The sequence below is a fragment of the Theropithecus gelada genome, unplaced genomic scaffold, assembly GCF_003255815.1.
Source record: "Theropithecus gelada isolate Dixy unplaced genomic scaffold, Tgel_1.0 HiC_scaffold_15960, whole genome shotgun sequence".
In the NCBI taxonomy this organism is placed as follows: domain Eukaryota; kingdom Metazoa; phylum Chordata; class Mammalia; order Primates; family Cercopithecidae; genus Theropithecus; species Theropithecus gelada.
In genome coordinates this window covers 24701-44205 of record NW_020257725.1, presented here as the reverse complement: position 1 = coordinate 44205, position 19505 = coordinate 24701, and the positions used below count along the sequence as shown (strand labels likewise).

The 19505-nt window shown below is 47.8% G+C and overlaps 1 protein-coding gene across 1 annotated transcript in view; it reads right to left on the bottom strand.

Moving 5' to 3' along the window:
• Positions 1 to 18717, bottom strand: part of LOC112617243 (protein KIAA0556-like) — a gene marked incomplete at its 3' end in the record, with an annotated part of 37847 nt that extends 19130 nt beyond the window's left edge. The window contains exons 1-4 of the mRNA XM_025373983.1: positions 18688 to 18717; positions 18504 to 18580; positions 7860 to 8029; positions 5551 to 5648 (exon numbers count right to left, since the gene is read on the bottom strand). Of these exons, the coding sequence (XP_025229768.1) occupies positions 5551 to 5648; positions 7860 to 8029; positions 18504 to 18580; positions 18688 to 18717 (375 nt within the window). The remainder of the gene's footprint in view (positions 1 to 5550; positions 5649 to 7859; positions 8030 to 18503; positions 18581 to 18687) is intronic.
• Positions 18718 to 19505: the final 788 nt, after the last annotated feature.

Sequence of the window (19505 nt, the reverse complement as noted above, 5' to 3'; positions counted from 1 at the left end):
TTTTGAGAAGGAGTCTTGCTCTGTCACCCAGGCTGGAGTGCAGTGGCCGGATCTCAGCTCACTGCAAGCTCCTCCTCTCGGGTTCAGGCCATTTTCCTGCCTCAGCCTCCCGAGTAGCTGGGACTACAGGCACCCGCCACTTCGCCCGGCTAGTTTTTTGTATTTTTTAGTAGAGACGGGGTTTCACCGTATTAGCCAGGATGGTCTCGATCTCCTGACCTCATGATCCGCCCGTCTCGGCCTCCCAAAGTGCTGGGATTACAGGCTTGAGCCACCGCGCCCGGCCCAGGGGCCACAAATTCAAATGCCCCAAAGAGCCAGGTGGGAAATGGAAACATGAGATAAGAGAAACCACAGCCTAAATCTGATAATAAACCACAGCTACCACTCAGCCTCACCACTGAAGCTCTGGGGAGTGGTGGGGACTTTGGCAAACAGGAAGGCTCGTGCCCTGTCCAAAACAAAGCTGCTGGACACGGCTCCTGCTGCTGGCTGCCTAGTGGGGAGCAGGATGGCCCAGCGTGGGGGCCAGACTTTTCCATTTTTTCCAGGGAAGAAGAAATCCAGATTTTTGATTTTGAGATAGGGTCTTGCTCTGTCCCCCAGGCTGGAGTGCAGTCGTGCAGTCATGGCTCATTGTACCCTTGAACTCCTGGCCTCAAGTGATCCTAACTGTCTCAGCCTCCTCAGTAGCTGGGACTAGAGGTGTGCGCTACTATGCCTGGCTAATTTTTTTATTTTTAGTAGAGATGGGACTTGCTATGTTGCCCGGAATGGTCTTGAACTCCTGAGCTCAGGTGATCCTCCTTCCTCGGCCTCCTAAAGTGCTAGGATTACAGGCATGAGCCATCGTGCCTGGCTAGATATATTTTTAATATAAAATCTGGTGAATTGAAATGTTGGCAAGCTTCTAAAAGTCTTTTTAAAACTTTGTGAGTCTAACAACCATTATCTGGGGGCAAGTTTGACCCACAGGCTTCAAGCGGTTAACTTCTGGACCCCACCAGGCCCGCCCTCCGTGTGTTTGAAGTCAGGTGTCACACCCTCCGCCTAGTTAAGCAGTCCCCATGTCTGCACAGCCCGAGCTTCAAAGGCAGGAACTGAGCCTTCTTGGATTTTTTGAACCCTAGAGCCTTGCACAGTGCCTGGGCCCTGCTGGGTGCCAATGCCTGTCTGTTACATTAACAGATGATTTCATTCATGACACATGTTGTAGTTCATTCACCACTTCTGAATGCTTCCTGGTTTGTCTCTATCTTTAAGGGTGGTCCCCAAAGGCCTGGGCGTGTGGAGCAGAGTCCATGCTTTGGATTGGAGGAGGCTGGCACTCGGTACCCATCTCACATTCCTCCTGGGGAGCCTTTCTGTGGGGGAGAGGCCAGAAAGCCAAATACTGCATTTCCCAGACTCCCTTGCTGAAGCTGTCCTCACAGGGTTAACAAGAATTCTCACAGAATATAGCTATAATTCAGCATTAATCACTGCACTTTGACCCACTTCCTTGTAACTGAAATTCACTGGATACTGACCATTAGCATTCCCATTATTCCATATAGATTTCTGACTGTAGAATCATTAAAGCTTTTGTTTAAGAATTGCTTCAGATGTTTTCCAGATCTTAAATTCCAGCAAAACAACTGACGCTAGCCAGTTTGAAGGCCCCCACAGAAGAACGGGATCTGCGTGAGAACACAGTTTCTTCATCTCCCTGTCCCGTGACTTCACCCTGCACTCTTCCACCAATCAATGATCTCCACACATCAGCCCACACCAAAACCCTTAAAAACACTGGCCCCAAACTCCTCCGGGAGACAGATTTGAGGTTTCCTCCCATCTCATTTGGCGGCCCTACAATTAAACATCTCTCTCTGCTGAAACCCGGTGTCTATGTGTATAGACTTGCCAGTATCGTGCAATGGACCTATTATGGTTAAATTTTGGCTTGGGTTCTGGGTGTGCTTTAGGTTCAGCCAATCAGATGGCCTCACACGAGCCAGGGAAAGCAGAAGTGAGGTAAGGAGAGGAGGGGGATGGATGTTGGCTGTTTCAATGCTAAGCACAGTCCTGGTGGCATCCAGCTCTTCCACAATGTTCCTGGCTGGCTAGCCACGCTGCGGGGCAGGGTCTTCATAGCGTTGTCCTAGCAGGCATGGGGTCACTCTGAGGCCAACAGCTGGGGCAGTAACTCCCTGATTCCTGGATTGCAGCTACAGTGACACCTTCCTGATGCTGATCCCCTGCCTTCCCAACGGTGTCCTAGGCAGCTGCTCTCCTGGCGGGCCCAGGCTAAGTGGTCACGCTTTTGAGGCACCATTCCTAGAGGCCCAGCCCAGAGTCCACTCTTCATGCTAGCCTAAGCACCCGACTCCCTGCACTGCATTTGTTTCTGCTTAAAATAGCCTGAGTGGTCTCTGCTGTTAGGCACTGACTGACCCCTGACTGCTACAGTGTAGAAGGACAATTACAGCCCTCGAGGCATCAGGAAATCAGGAAATTAGCTATGATTAGGCCCTGTGAAGTGTGGGACCACAAGGAGAGACTGAGGAGGATGCTAATTAATCTTAGGCCAAGTTTTTTAAATTGCACAGACTCTAGGGCCAGCTCTTAAGCCACAGTCTAAGACACAAATATGGCTCCTGATAATAGAAGGCTCTCAAAACGACTAGAAGAACCGTCTTAAGTGAGAAGTGGAGAAAGACCTCATTAGCAACAAATTAATATTCATTGCAGGGGACAAAAGGAGGCCTCCAGGCTGTGTGTCCCCCAGGCCTTGCTCCTCAGCACAGAGATCTGGCAGGGAAACCCTTCCCCAATTAATCAATGACTTGAAGATGCCCCTGTGGGGAGGCAGAAAGACCACTGGGTTTGTAACCACAGGCCCAGAGTTCAACTTCCAGTCTGCCTTCCTCCTTAGTAGCTATGCGACTCTGAGGAAGTCACTTTACCTCTCTTGGTCTTGATTTCTTCAGTAGCACAATGAGGACATTTTCTGACCTATAGGGTTATTGTGGGTGGGCTGACAAAGGGTATGAAAGCATTTAACTATAGTCCCATACATTTAGTACAGTGTGAAATGGTATGTGGTAGTAGTTCCCAATCTTGGTGAACACAAAGTTAAAAAATAACAACAGGCCTGGTGTGGTGGCTCATGCCTGAAATCTCAGCACTTTGGGAGGCCGGGGCAGGAGGATCACTTGAGGCCAAAAGTTCAAGACTAGCCTGGGTAATATAGTGAATAAAAATAAATAAAAAATATATAAAAATAAATAATATATTTAAATTTTATTTTATTTTATATAAAAAATAAAAATATAGTAAAAAAATAAATAAATTGTAAAGAGAAAAAATTACAGTAATTTAAAAAATAACACTGCTTAAGCCTCAGCAAGTCAGAATCTCTGGGGGTGGGGCCTGAGCATCTATATTTTAAAACCTCCCTAGGCCATTTAAATGTACAGTCGGGGCTGAGAAATAAAATCTCAAGATCCCAGCCAACTGAATGAACCCCTTCTTGGCCAAGGGGACCCCAGAGAAACCTTAAAACTGAGTTCCCAGCCATGATAGGATGGCAGGTCAGACATGCCTCGTTATATCCCCTCCCTCATTACCCGCCTGGAGGTTTTCTTTTCTAAGGGTTAAAAAGAAACCAGCCCTTTCCGGCTGGGTGCGGTGGTTTACGCCTGTAATGCCAGCACTTTGGGAGGCCGAGGCAGGCAGATCACCTGAGGTCAGGAGTCTGACACCAGTTTGGCCAACATGGTGAAACCCCATCTCTATTAAAAATACAAGATTAGCCGAGTGTGGTGGCAGGCACCTGTAATCCCAGCTACTTGGGAGGTTGAAGCAGGAAAATCACTTGAAACCGGGAGGTGGAGGTTGCAGTGAGCCAAGATCATACCACTGCACTCCACCCAGGGTGACAGAGTGAGACTCTGTCTCAAACAAAAAAAAAAAAGAAAGAAAGAAACAAGCCCTTTTCAAAGACTCCACCACTGATAGCAACCAACAGCCTGCCTGCTGCCCCTCCCTTCTGTGGTTACTACACAACTGACCAGCATTTCTTCCTGGTAAGAGACCACTGACCATGGAGTGGTTCTGACCCCTCTATGGAGGATGCACAGTGAGGGTTTCCGTGTCTCCTGATTCGCCTTTTGACATCAGAAGGCCAAAACCTCCACTCTCAGATCCTGCTAATGCCGCCATTTTTTGACGATGGATCCATGGAGAGGCATGAAGCTCAACTGCACATGTGCATATGTCTCCGTTTATAAATATTCATAACTCCTCCTACAGCTTACTGAATATGTATATTGGGCCACCTATTCAGCATAAATCCCTGTCTTATCCCTCTGAACTTCAAAGTGCAGGTTTCTGGCTTCTGGCCTGAGGCTGCGTTTCCTAGCCTGCCGGAATGGCCACCCGGGAGGGAGGCTGCCACCCTTTTTGAGAAATAAAGCTTTCCTTTCCAAGTTTGTGAACCTCGTCATTCTTCATTTGACGGGGCTGGGACCTGCTGGTCCCCAGTAAGGTGTGAGTGACTACGAGGTAAAATATCAAGAACTAGATGAGCAAGAACACAGAATTTGGGGCAAAAGATCTAAGATTGACTCTTGATTCTGCCACTTCTTAGCTGTTGACCTTGGAAAACTCACTGAACTTTTCTGAACCTCCATCTCTTCAGCTCCTTATAAAGAGGGACAATGTTGGAACGTACTCTACAGTTCTGCTGGGAGGGCAAAGGAGACGAGTTACATGGGAGCTGAGCCTATGCCTGGTAACTGAGGTAGATGTTCCGAAATGCAAGCTCCTGACATCAGCACACCAGCTGCAACCCAAAATGGCATCTCGGTTATATGGGGCAGGGGCTTTGTCATATGCACCCACTGTATCCCTGGCATCCAGGACTGTGCCTGGCACATAGGGGATACTTAACAAAAAAAAAAAAAAAAGAGCTGAATGAATGAGTCATCATGATGGAACTGTGAGTCTGACCTTTCTACACCCCCCTGTGGGGCTGGAGTGGCCACATCCAAAGGGGAGGGCCATGCAGCGGAGAGGTCTCTCCAGAGGTCAGTTCCACATGCAGAAAGGGAACACGACCGTGCCTGGCCAGACCCACCTACTCCCCATAGGGTGTTTTTTTGTTTGTTTGTTTGTTTTGTTTTGTTTTGACAGGCTCTTTCTCTGTTGCCCAGGCTGGAGTGCAGTGGTGCGACTGTAGCTCACCGCAGCCTTAAACTTCTGGGCTCATGCAATCCTCGCACCTCAGCCTCCTGAGCAGCTGGGACTAGAGGTACATGCTACCACACCTGGCGAATTTTTTATTTTTATTTTTAGTAGAGATGAGGTCTTGCTTTGTTGCCCAAGCTGGTCTCGAACTCCTGGGCTCAAAGTGATCCTCCCACCTCACCCTCCCAAAATGCTGGGATTGCATAAAAGAGCCACTGCGCCTGGCCCATGGGGGTTTTAAATGCTCTGATTGCATTTCTGTTCCCACAGCCACCCACACTCTGTATTCTAAAGCATGGGCTGGGGCCACAATCTCCAGACCTGGTGCCATCCTCGGCGCTGGACTTTACTGGGGGCTGTCCGTGAACCGCGTCTTAAGCCTTCTTCAGCTTCTCGAAACAGAGTTCTTCGTCCATAATCTGCACCAGAGACGAGGGAAGGAGACTTGGTGAGGCACTGATGACAAGCTCACAGTACTGGGTTGGTGTGTAACTCATGTCTAAAATACGTATCAGTGTGCCCAAAGTCTTGTGTATGAGGACATTGACTACAGCACTGTTTGTGGCAACAAGACATTAGAAAACAAGCTAAATGTTGAGCAAAAAAGGAATGGGTAAATAAGTTCCAGTATATCCATGCCATGGAATAATATGTATAGTACATAGTCAGATCAGACAGATCTATACATACAGAGAAGAGTCTCTAAGCTACAGAGACAAGGTTCAGGACAGCCGGTACAAGAGGTCATCATTTGTGTAAAAGAGGGTAGAGGATGAATCTCTTTGCTGAATGAATGAATGAAGGTACTGCTGGTGTTCCAAGTACAGATTCCTGTTATCTCTTCCTCCCTGAAACCTGGACCAGGAAAAGCTGAATTCTCCTTACTAGCAGCAGGTCTGCCTCCACCATGAAAACTAGGAGAGCCACTGGTTTCCCTCTTTGCCCTGGGAGCTGGGGAGCTCAAGCTACACTTTGAGTTCAATTGCAGTGGCTCTCCTAGGAAAACATTTCAGGAATCACTTTCTCCTCTTGCCCTTTTGTTGTTGTTTTGACTTTTACTATATATTAACGGCTTGGGATCTTACCATGTCTGTGAGGCCATAGATTAGAATAACACAAATCAAAGTTACTGCGTGCCAGAGAACTTACATTTCTTACATCATTTAATCTTCCCAGCAAGCCTGCAAGCCAGGCATAATTATTCCCATTTTATGCAAGAGGTGACTGAGGGTCAGAGAGGTCCTAACTGCCTAAGGTCTCAAAGCCAGAAAGTGGCAGAACGGGGTTCATTCAAATCCAGTCTGCTTCATTTCAGATCCTCTTGTAACTTGCTTGGTAGCACACTGGCCTCTCCAACAAGGCAGCCTACCTTGAAAGGCATTCTGACAACTACTTGGGATAAGCAGTCTCGCCAGTCCCATTTTATTTTATTTTTTTAATATTTATTTATTTATTTTGAAACAGGGTCTTGCTCTGTCACCCAGGCTGGAGTACAGTGGCATGGTCATAGCTCACTGCAACTTTGACTTCCTGGGCTCAATGAATCCTCCTGCCTCAGTCTCCTGAGTAGCTGAGACTACAGGCATGCACAGCTACTTTTTGTATTTTTTGCAGAGACAGGGTCTTACTATGTTGCCCAGGCTGGCCTCTAACTCCTGAGCTCAAACGATCTGCCCACTTCGGCCTCCCAAAGTGCTGGGATTACAGGCAGAAGCCACCATGCCTCGCTGAGTCCCATTTTAGAGATGAGCAAACAAAGGCACAGAGAAACTAAGTGGCTTCCCCATGGTATCCTGACTCCACGTGCTCTGCTGTTTCATTCATTCAACTGTCCAGTCATTTTTGGTGTCTATGCTAGGCTGGGTTGGGTATTTTTCTATTATACACAAGCTTCCTGCAGTTTTCTTATAGGGCACACGAAATCCATTTAAAGTATGCACGGTATGGATTAACTAAATGCAGAAATAAGAAGTGGAATCAAATATTACACAGGGGTTAGGTACTAAAGTTAAGACATATCAAGTGAAAAATCAGATATAATCCAAAATTTCCCTAGACATTTCCTTGAAGTACTGACTTAAGACCCAGGAAATGTAAAAGCTAGAAATTAACTGCTTTGACCGCCTTTGCTCTGGGGTAGTAGAGGCCAAGACTAGTTTAAAAAGGAATAAAGCAGGATTTCTCTTTCTCATTCTTATGCTCTTTCAGGCCATGCAGATGTAGTTAACTTGTGTTCATTGTTCACATGCCCAGGATGTGGTTCCACAGTCCCTATTTTTTTTTTTTTTTTTGACAGAGTTTCGCTCTGTCACCCATGCTGGAGTGCAGTGGCACGATTTCAGCTCACTGCAACTCCACCTCTCAGATTTAAGTGATTCTTGTGCCTCAGCCTCCTCAGTAGCTGGGACTACCGGTACATGCCATGCCATCATGCATGGCTAATTTTCATGTTTTTAGTAGAGACAGGGTTTCACCATGTTGCCCGGGCTGGTCTGGAACTCTTGGCCTCAAGTGATCCACCTGCCTCAGCCTCCCAAAGTGCTGTGATTACAGGTGTGAGCCACTGTACCCAGCCCCTAATTAATTTTGATTAACAGAGCTGTGACTCAGCCTGGAGGGCCTGTGCTCACCGTGTGTCCCCTCCGTGTGGGAGGCACTTCTGGAGAAGTCAGAGTGAATGGCTTTCCGCGGTGACGATTTCAGCTCCGAATTGGCACCGTTGACATAGACAGAGAAACCTTGCTCCAAGTGCTCCAGCCTCAATTGCACGGGGTCCTTGCTTTTCAAATGCTTTAATATCCTGAAAGAGAAACAGTGGCTTGTTCCTCCTCATCATTTGAGAGTCTGGGCTGCTGAACCCCCAAGCCAGGAGCGAACTGCTGTTCCCACAGTGAAGCGTCTCTAATCAGAGCCCAGGGGGCGTGTGCCCAGCTGTGTGTCTACAAACAGCCTCTGACAGGCCCATTACCCACTTAGAGAAGCCACGAGGGGGAGACAGTTTGGGGCCCTACAGGGAAGTTTCTGCAGCTCTCATTCTGAGGTTCAAATACACATTAGCGAAAAAGAACACACCCAGTTCATGCCCTGAGCTGGCCAAGGCAGAGAGGAGGCGTGTGTGTACACACTGCTGTCATACAGCCTGGGCTTCCTGAAAATATCCCAGTTTTATGCAATTTCATTTTGTGTGAAACTTCGTTTGATGTGTAACAAAAAGTGGTTTTTAGGCTCTCAGGCTTTGTGAGAGAGATTTCACACCATCCATTTACAAATCAGAAAACATCTTTCGTCAGACCAGGTGGGCTAATGTTTTGCTTCAGTGAATAGATGTGTTCTCGAAACACTCACCCCTGATATTTCAAAGGCCATCATTTCATATTCTAATGCAGTTAAAAAATGTATCAATGCAGGCGTTGGTTCAAGGTTAACAATAGGATTATCATGTCTTTTGGCTAAAAGGCAGGAGTGTGGCCAGGTCCCTAATTTAGCTTTCACTGAAGACCATCCTTACACCTTGAGCCTGGTCCTTTACCCAATCCTGATGTCACACTGCTACAGGCAGGGTACAGTGTCCTCTTCGGCCCCCAGAGAACTGCTTCCATTGGATGCCAGACTCGCCTGCATTTTATACACAGCTTTAGATGCCTCTACATCAACTACATTTATACAGACAACCAGCCAACCTAGCAACAAGTGTGCATCTTCTTCAGTAATTAAATAAGTGCCAATCAAATTAGCACAATTTAAATTTTAAAAAATAATAGCAATCACATAAAAGGTGCACACTGTATGCTAAACTCTGTTCTAAAAACCTAAAGTTGATTCTCATTATTCGCAGTACAAGTGGTCTAGAAAGTCACCGTGAATTCTGAATTAGCCAATTTGGAACTACTGCTCCTAGAGGAAATACAGGGTTAGGTGCCTGTGAGTCTTTGGTCACATTTTCATGAACCAATCAACACAGAACCTTGTGTATGTGTGTTTCTGTTTAAAGATGCCTTATTACATTGTTGATTCATTCACACCAAACTCACAACCAAAAGCACTATCATTCAAGCCTGAACAAAGCTTCCCAACATATGTATTTTCTTCATAGGGCACATCACAGCCTCATGCCTAGGAACACTGAACAGCATTTCTGCACTATGTCTGAGGCCAGTTTAAGCAACGAAATCACCAGTAGAAAGCACAAAAATGTGAAAAACATGGCACTATGTACACTGCAAAAAGGACACTTGCTTATAGTATGAGAGGCAGAGAATTGCCTTGTTCTATATCGGCTGGGAACGTGTGTATCGGGGGACTAAAAATGTTGCCTCTCTGCATGTGTCTGCAAGTGACTGCAAAAATACACAAGTATCGACTGTAGGGTTACAGATCAGTTTTAGTGATGACACAGACTCACAGACAGAGAGTCAGAGAATAATGATGATCAACTATATGAAGATGTTCCTCTTCACAATAATCCTACAGGGTAATCCCTTTTCTTTTTTTTTTTTTTTTTTTTTTTTTTTTTGAGACGGAGTCTCGCACTGTCGCCCAGGCTGGAGTGCAGTGGTGTGATCTCGGCTTACTGCAACCTCCGCCTCCCGGGGTTCAAGCAATTCTGATTCTCCTACCTCAGCCTCCCAGCTGAGGTAGCTTGGACTACAGGCATGTGCCACCACATCTGGCTAATTTTTTTTGCCTGTGTTGTTAGTAGCGACAGGGTTTCACCATGTTGTCCAGGCTGGTCTTGAACTCCTGACCATCTGCCCACTTTGGTCTCCCAGAGTGTTGGGATTACGGGCATGAGCCACTGCGCCTGGCCGTAATCACTTTTATTACCTCCATTTAGTAGATAAGCAGTATAAGGCATAGAAAGGTTAAAGAACTCGCCCAAGGTCGCATAGCTATTATAGTATGCGGCAGGGGTAGAATGCAAACTTAGGCAATTTGGCTCCAGAGTCTACACCGAAATGAAGACAACGTGTAAAGCTGGCAAGATGATGTTGAAACTGGCAAACTTAGACGCTGCTGGTAATTCATAGAACCTTCTCAGAAGTAGTATGAAAATATAGAAAATGCCATATGTTTGGTCTTTGCCCAGTAAGCACATTCCGGCAAATTGTTCCTGAGCATATGAACTCTGGGCAAGAAGATAATCAGTGTTCAGTAATAACAAAACCCTGGAAGCAACCCAAATGTCCAACACCAGAGAAGTGGAAGCTGCTATTACACAGATGCTATCATTACGAAGACTCTATAGAAACATGGGGGACTGTGATCTGTTCAGTGGGGGGCGGGGGAGTGGTGATGAAAAAGGCAGAATAAAAATGATACATAGGCCAGGGCACAGTGGCTCATGCCTGTAATCCCAGCACTTTGGGAGGCTGGGGCAGGCAGACTTAACTCTTGAGCTCAGGCGTTCTGAGATTAGCCTGGGCAACATGGTGAAACCCTGTCTCTATAAAAAATATTAAAATTAGCTGGGCGTGGTGGCGTGCACCTGTGGTTCTAGCTACTTGGGAGGCTGGGGCAGGAGGATGGCTTGAACTGGGGAGGTTGAGACTGCAGTGAGCCGTGATCATGCCACTGCACTCCAGCCTGGGTGACAGACAGAGACCCTGTCTCCAAAAAAAAAAAAAAAGAAAAGAAAGAAAGAAAGAAAAAAGAAAAGAAATGAAATGAAAAGAAAAAGAAGGCATATGTAGCAAAGGTAAAGTTGGAAAACTGTGTGTTTGTGGACCCAGCGTGGAAGGTGATGTGGAAGGTGATAAATGTAAAATGAAATAGGTTGTTGAGGGAAGGTGGTGGCATTGTGGGTGACTTCTTTGTTTATTTTTTAAATGTTTCTTTAGCGGCTGATACATTCATCTTTTCACCAATTGTGGCAGGAACATTTATTACAGGCTGCTTATCTCTTGCCAGCCTTGGAAGCCTGGGAGATGCCTGATTGTTGGGCAACAACATAAAACAGAAGAAAAACACAAGTAACTAAGAGACGATTTCCAAACACAGCAATAGCTATGCTTGCAGGAGCAAACAACCAAGGGACAATGTAGGCACCGTCAATCTCTGGGGAGCAAGCGGGAGCCTAGGTCCCGGGAGGCCTGTGGCGGGACAGGGCGGGGAATCTGATCACCCAGGCAGACAGCCTGCCTCAACTTCTCTCCCTGCCTTCTGATGCCACATTAACAGTCATGGCATCCAGTTACCCAGGATCTGAGGCTGACAGTCCATGGGTGCCCCTCCTTAAGCAGAATGATTTATGAAAATGTAGATTTATGAAACTGATAAATTAGGAGATAATTATTCAGACTGTGAAAGGACTTGCTAAAGGAACTCCCCTACTGCAGCAGAGTGCATCAGTAATATTCAGGTGGCATCAAAGAAAAGTGTTTTTTTAAAAATTGATAGCCTACTTTGCATAAAAAGCTGTCCTGGGCGCAGGGGACTCAGATAAATCAGATTCCACTCCTGCCCTATCTAAAATCGAGTTCTTCCCTCCTGCTGCCCTGCCACCCTCTACTGGCTTGCTGGTTCAACTTTTTCCATGGCACGCTATCACTGGTTAACATTATATTATGGATGTATCTGTATATTTGTTTATTCTTCCTCCCCCGCACTGGACTCTGAGCCTCTGTCCTATGGGCCATGGTGCCTGCTGAATGAGGAAAGCTCTCAATGGCTATTTCTTTCTTTTCTTTTTTTTCCGGGTCTTGCTCTCTTGCCCAGGCTGGAGTGCAGTGGTGTGATCATAGCTCACTGCAGCCTTGATCTCCCAGGCTCAAGCAATCCTCCCACCTCAGCCTCCTGAGTAGCAGGGACTACAGGTGCGTGCCACCACACCTAGCTAATTTTTGTACTTTATTTTATTTTATTTTATTTTATTTTATTTTATTTTATTTTTTATTTTTATTTTTTGAGATGGAGTCTCGCTCTGTCGCCCAGGCTGGAGTGCAGTGGCCGGATCTCAGCTCACTGCAAGCTCCGCCTCCCGGGTTTACGCCATTCTCCTGCCTCAGCCTCCCGAGTAGCTGGGACTACAGGCGCCCACCACCTCGCCCGGCTAGTTTTTTGTATTTTTAGTAGAGACGGGGTTTCACCATGTTAGCCAGGATGGTCTCGATCTCCTGACCTCGTGATCCGCCCGTCTCAGCCTCCCAAAGTGCTGGGATTACAGGCTTGAGCCACCGCGCCCGGCTGTACTTTTTTTTAAAGACAGGGTCTTCCTGTGTTGTCCAGGCTGGCCTCGAACTCCTGGGCTCAGTGGATCCACCCACCTTGGCTTCCCAAAGTCCTGGGATTACAGGCATGAGCCACTGCGTCTGGCCTCAATGCCTATTTCTGGAACAAGCGAGCCCAAGGATCTCAAGTGGGGGCAGGGGACATGGATGAATACCCTAGTGCTCACAGCTACCATTCATGTGACACACATCACACCCACCATTTCCATTTTATGCCCATGTTGGCCTTTGGAATCACCTTCACAGATGAGGAAGTGAAGGCACAGTGAGTGGGGAGTACAGGGTATGATGAGGCAGAGTCTAGGGACCTGACATGGCTGGGGCTGGTGTGGTCGGGGAGGATTCTCCTCCTCATGGGCTACTGGGGCAGGGACGTAGATGGCAAGAAGGACCCAGTGAACACAAAGGGCAGGTCATTGTGTTCTCAGGGGGCAGCAGCCTAATTGTGACTAGGCTTATGACTGAGTGGTCTCTGAGCGGTGTGGCTGCCATGGCACTACAGATGAGCCACATGGTTCCTCCAGATCTCGGTCATCTCAGGTCGCCTGAGGGGGTTCTCCAAGGATCAGTCATTCAAGAATTACCTGGATGTCAATTTGGGGAGAAGGTTTTTATATCGAAAGGATGATAATCATAATAAACCTTACAACAATTAGCTGGATGTGGTGGCCCACACCTGTAGGCCCAGTTACGAGGGAATCTGAGGCAAGAGGATCACTTGAACCCAGGGGTTGGAGAGTGCAGTGAGCTACGATCACACCAATGCACTCCAGCCTAGGCAACAGAGTGAGACCCCCATCTCAATCAATCAATCAGTCAATAACTGAATGATGATGATAATGATGTTGATGATGATGATGAACGCTGGGTTGGGTAGGGGGCTTGCTATGGGCCTTCAAGAGCCTTGTCTCACTTCACCCTTCAATGATCCTGGGATTGAGGTTATGTTGGCCTATTTTAGAAATGAACTTGCCCAAGGCTAGAGAGTCAAGGAAACCTCCAACCTGGATTTGAGTTCTGGCCCGTGGGGCTGCAGTACTTGTGCTCTCCCCTGCTCCTTCCTGCTGTTCCTTGACTTTAGCACCAGACATCACAGAGGCTCTGAGCAAGAAGAGGTCACAGGAGGGAGCACTGGCTCGCAACTGGGGGCTCCTTGGAGGGGGTGGCATTTGAGTCCAGTCTTAAAGGGTAAAGACAGGGAAGGCAGGGGTGCAGAAAGCCTGCCATTCCTCCCCAGAACCTGTAGGTCCCCTAGGATGCTCCACAGAGTTGCACATAAGAGCATCTGTGCAGGTGGAGGAGGTGAGTGTGGAGGACGGAGCTCAGTGCCGGAGGCTCTGCCATTTCCCCAGCCTGCGTGACCTTGAGCAAGTCTCTAAACTTCCCTGGGGTCTGTTTCCTCTTCTGTAACAGGAGACTAAAGATGGGCTGCTATGACCTCCCTGGGCTGCTATGAGGACAAAAGGACAGACTGGGTTAAAGCTCTGGCTCAGATAAAGGCCCAGGCGAGAGAACCAGCTGCTGGTTCTCTCCTTCCTTCTTTCTGCCTGGATCTTCTCCTGGGGCTGCAGGCACTTTTGTGGGCAAGTTTTCCTGTAAGTTTCCCTTGAATGACCTTTCTCAAGGACCAAATGATCACAGCATTGCTGGATTCTTGGACCTGGAGAGCAAATCTGGGTCTACCCCCTACAGTCCAGAGGTGGGTATATATTACAGCCCCTCTCTGCCGTCACCTCTTCAGATACAAGGGCCCTCATCTTCTCAGTCCATCCTCATTACTCAGACCTTTGATCACTCCGCCTGCTCTTTCATGAATCCTGTTGGGCGTGATTACCTCTTTCATGAGGTTGAGTGACAAGAATCACTTAGAGTCCACTGGGACAGGCAGCTGGGAGGGTTTCTGCAGGGGTGAGGCAGGGCTGTCACATCTCCAGATTCTGTCCCCCTACTCCCTGCCCCCAGTCCTCTCCTGAAGCACACAATCACTTTCTGCTTCTTTTGTCATAGTTATAGGTGGCCTTGTGCTCACCCTGCCACTACCTGGGGAGTTCTTCAAGGATAAGAGCTGTGTGGTGGACACCTGCTCTCTCTGCCTGGCCGGAATCTCCCCCATCTCAGATCTGTGGGTACAGCACCATTCCTTCTTTCACTCCATGAAACTGACTCCACTGGGTGAAACTGACTCCACTGCACAATTTAGTGGGGTGGCCAAGGAATGGCCACTAGACTGTGCGGGACACAGGGAGTGACTGGCTTGTATATAGTTAGAATGTAGGTCCCCTCTAAATCTCATGTTGGATTGTAATCCCCAGTGTCGAGGTAGGACCTGGTGGGAGGTGACTGAATCATGGGGGCAGAGTTCTCATGAGTGGTTTAGCACCATCCCCTTGACGCTATCCTTGCGATAGTGAGTTCTCCCAAGATCTGGCTATTTAAAAGTGTGTGGCACCTCCCCCTACCCTCTCTCTCCTACTCTCACCATGTGATGTGCCTGCTTCCACTTTGCCTTCTGCCATGAATACAAGCTCCCTGAGGCCTCCCCACAAGCCAAGCAGATGGCGGCACCATGCTTCCTGTACAGCCTGCAGAATCGTGAGCCAATGAAACCTTTTTTCTTTATAAATTACCCAGTCTTAGCTGTTTCTTTATAGTAATGCAAAAATGGCCTAACATAGCTTGGGATGGAATTGGGCCCACGCCAGGCCAGTGGGAACCTTCCTCAGCACTTTCGCTGGAAGCATTAGGAAAGATCCCTAATACTTCCAGGTAGGATGTATGTAGGGGCTTTTCCTGGCTGTCTTGGCCACTGCAAGTGAAGTACCTGCCTGAGAATGGCTCTAATATGGGAAAACGAGGGTATAGAAAATGGACAATAGTTGATTTTGATTACATCATCTAAGCACTTGGATCTACCTATGCCTGAGGCCAAGAGTATCATGATGAATTTCTTTTTTTTTAGAGACAGTGTCTCACTCTGTCACCCAGACTGGAGTGCAGTGGCATGATCAGAGCTCACTGCAGCCTTGAACTCCTAGACACAAGTGACCCTCCCACCTCAGCCTCCTAAGTAGTGAGTAGCTAGAACTATAGGTGGGTGCCACGACACCTGGCTATTTAAAAAAAATATTTTAGGCCGGGCGCGGTGGCTCAAGCCTGTAATCCCAGCACTTTGGGAGGCCGAGACGGGCGGATCACGAGGTCAGGAGATTGAGACCATCCTGGCTAACACGGTGAAACCCCGTCTCTACTAAAAAATACAAAAAACTAGGCGGGCGAGGTGGCGGGCGCCTATAGTCCCAGCTACTCGGGAGTCTGAGGCAGGAGAATGGCGTGAACCCGGGAGGTGGAGCTTGCAGTGAGCTGAGATCCGGCCACTGCACTCCAGCCTGGGCGACAGAGCGAGACTCCGCCTCAAAAAAAAAAAAAAAAAAAAAATTTTAGAGACAGGGTCTTGAACTTCTGGGCTCAAGCGATCCTCCTGCCTTCGCCTCCTGCATAGTTGGGATTACAAGGAGAAGCCACCGTGCCCAGCTCGATGTTGGATTTCTTAATTTAATGAGCCAGTGTTTCCTAGCTGCTTAAGTCCATTTACCTTCGGTTTCTGTCTCTAACAGCCAAAAAACACTAACTAATACAGTGTGTGTCTTCCTTATCACAATGCTTCCCTTTGCATTAATGGCAATACCAGGCACTTAGAAGGTACTCAGTGAAATCCTGCTGAATGAATAAAAGAAAAATGCTGCCCTGCTTCTTATGGGCAGCTGTGTTCTAGGCAGATCTCTGTTCAGAACTCACTCCAACGATTACATCCCCCCTTCTCAGGTTACAGACAACCCAGATAAGCAGCCTGGGTTTTCATCTCCCTCAATGTCCAGGGTAAAGCTCAGAGGCTAGTTTTCTATCAGGTCCTACAACTAGATTTCCAAGTAAATTGCGGCTCTTCCCACAAAATCCCTCCTCACTTAACTTAGGGCCGCTGGCAATCCGGCAGGTTTTTTCTCCTCTTGATTATTTATGACAACATTAAGCAAAAGGTAGAGTCCAGCCTGGCTCCACCACTTTCTGGCTGTGAGACCTCGGGCAAGTTGCTCACTGCTCGGAGCCTCCACTTCCTTGCCTGTAAAATGGGTGCAGTAACTCTGTCCCATTGGGTAGTGTGCAGATAAAGTAAAATGATGGGGTGAGGTGCCTGGCATATGGCTGGCACTCTGCAAAAGGTGCCTTTGAGATTTCACCGATGATGGCTCACAGGGATTCCCATTCTTCACAAGTCTCCACTGGAAGGTGTTTCTTTCCAGCTCTACCTTCTAATTTCCTGTCATCATGACAGCTCCCTCTTGGTGACAACACATCCCCCCAAATTTTATGGCAACTCAGTTTTGATATAGCTTTTAATTGTCTTTGTGCTATAACCTTGTCTCTGGAAATTCTCATTTATACTATGGGCCAGTGCCTCTTTGATTGCACACTTATTGATCCCCCAATTAATGAGAAACAATTTGTTCATAAGGAACTATGACAGCCTCTCCCCAGACAAGTCACATGCAGATGATTAAACGATCACCCAGGTGTTCAGTGGTACCATCCAGTCTGCCAGAGATTGAATAAAAACATCCTGCTCCGTGGCATTAATGATGATGGAAACTCACGTCGGTCTAATCAGCACAAGCCTTCGCTGTTCTAGTTTGAGGCTGATGTGGGGATGGAGGCGGATGAGCGCAGAGCTGCTGGGCACAGAGGACGCTGTTGTGGTGTTTCTGGCTGGCCCTGGAGAGACTGTCTGTTCAGAAGATCTCCACCAGGGGTGGTGCTGCCTCAGTGGGTGGGTGTCTGGAAAGTGGGTGGTTGCTGTCATAGGTGGAATTTAGGGTCTTAATGAAATGTAGTAAAGGGGCTGGTGGGTAGGGACGCTAAACTCCTGCAATTCATAAGATTACAAAAACTTGTCCCATGCAACATGCCACCAGAGCCCCTATTGATAACACCGAGTCCAGTCAGTGAGACCAGAGCTGAAGTCACATGCAGGATGATACCTCCCTATCCCAGACTTTGTTGTCTGCGAGACCCTAAGCCCACTCCCATAACACAGAGGCCCACATTCGTACCCATCCCCCTTTCTTCCCCCTCCTCCCACCAGTTCTGTGGGCCTGCATTGTTTTTCTGTTTGCTTTGTGCTTTAATTTGAATTCATTACCAACATTTTAAAAGTCAGGAGATTTCACAGACCAAATCCAGATCTCCAGCTACTCTGGCAGACTTGGGAGGATCAGGACCTGGGGGAACTGTGGTCTCACAGACGGCTGGCCTGGGCTGAGCAGCTTGGAGACAGGAGCTCCAGGTACCCACTGGCCCACTGAGCCGGCTCCACTCACTGCCTGGTCATCCCTAGAATCTGAATTCGCAAATCCCCAGCTTATCGCAAGGTTTGAGGCCTGAAGACAAACTGCGATGAACTGAAAATGAACTTCCTCAGCCCTACGAAAGAACCGAGGAATGATGCCTCTTTCAAACCAGACCATGATGCTTTGACCTTGATCGCTACACACTGGACCTACTGCAAGCTTTTTTAAGAACCAGCACTCCAGAGACAAAATCAGTCCTACTTTAACTTCAAATGACTTATCGACCAACTTCAAACACCAATGTAAAATGACTCCATTTTTGCATAACACGACATGATTATAGGCTCAGATTTCAGGGATTGTCAAAGCCTGTGCGATCACAGACTGGGCTCTTCAGGTGGTTCTTGCACAAGCCCTGCCAAATTCGAGCTTTTTTGACAACCTTATCTTCTCCCAGAACAGGAGCTGGGAGGGAAGAGGCGGTACTTACACATCGAACAGTTTGCTACAGCTCTGTCAAAAGATGCAATTAAATCAGTGAATGGAGAAATAGGAGCTGGGGTTGCAGATAATATTCTAAGCCTCTGAGTGGAGGGGGACTCTGCATCCCATTCCTATGTGAGGCAGGGCCTGCCTGCTGTTAATAAATCTAAATAGATTTTTACTTGGCTAATATCAAGGGCTGCCGTCGAGCAGCTTCTCTTACCGGTTCCTCTGCTGAAGCAATATTAAATACTCATCATGTTTCTCATCAAAGTCTGTCACCATGTCCTTAGCGTAACCCTGAAATGAAGAAACAGAGCAGTGTGATATCGGAATGCAGGGAATCGCTGACTGAGAGCGCAGGTGCGGCACACACCGGCACAGGAGGCTGAGAGGCGGAGGCTGACCTTGACGAAGGCCCAGCTCCCCCGGCGCATCGCTCCAGCGACCCAGAGCCCCAGAGATTGTCTGATGGTCCCATGGGTCTTAGGCGTACACACCTTTAATTGTCTATGAAAAGGAGAAGGTCAATTCTCGCCTCTCACTGCTCTTCATTCCTCCCATGCCCTCTAAGATCAAGGGCTCTGACATGATTTGGGCTGTACTGTTTTCTCAACACTCATTATTTAGTTATCTTAATTGTCATAACCAGATGCAACCCAAATCAGTTGTTTAAAAGGGGATCTTGGACAGGCACAGTGGCTCATGCCTGTAAAACTAGCACTTTGGGAGGCTGAGGTGAGACGATTGCTTGAGCCCAGGAGTTCCAGACTAGCCTGGGGAACCTAGGGAGACCTTATTTCTACAAATAATTTAAAAATTAGCCAGGCATCGGTGGTGCATGCCTGTGGTCCCAGCTACTTGGGGGGCTGAAGGGGGAGGACTGCCTGAGTCTGGGAAGTTAGAGCTGCAGTGAGCCACGATTGCACCACTGCACTCCGGCCTGGGCAACAGAGTGTCTCAAAGAACAAAAAGGGGAGGGGAATCTTATTTTCCCCTTGTCATTTCAAGAGAAATATATGTTAATTATAAACAATGCAGTCGTTACAGAAATCTATGACCCAGACTGGAGTCCCTCTTGGAGTGGACATCTGTGGTTCTGTGTCTCCTCTTCTGCCAATGGGACCCTGGGTTTCCTTTGGGGAACTGCTCAGCCCCTTCTTGCACTTCACTGGCTTCCTTAGATGACCTTGAAAGTGACTTTGTTCTTCTCTTGGTTCACATG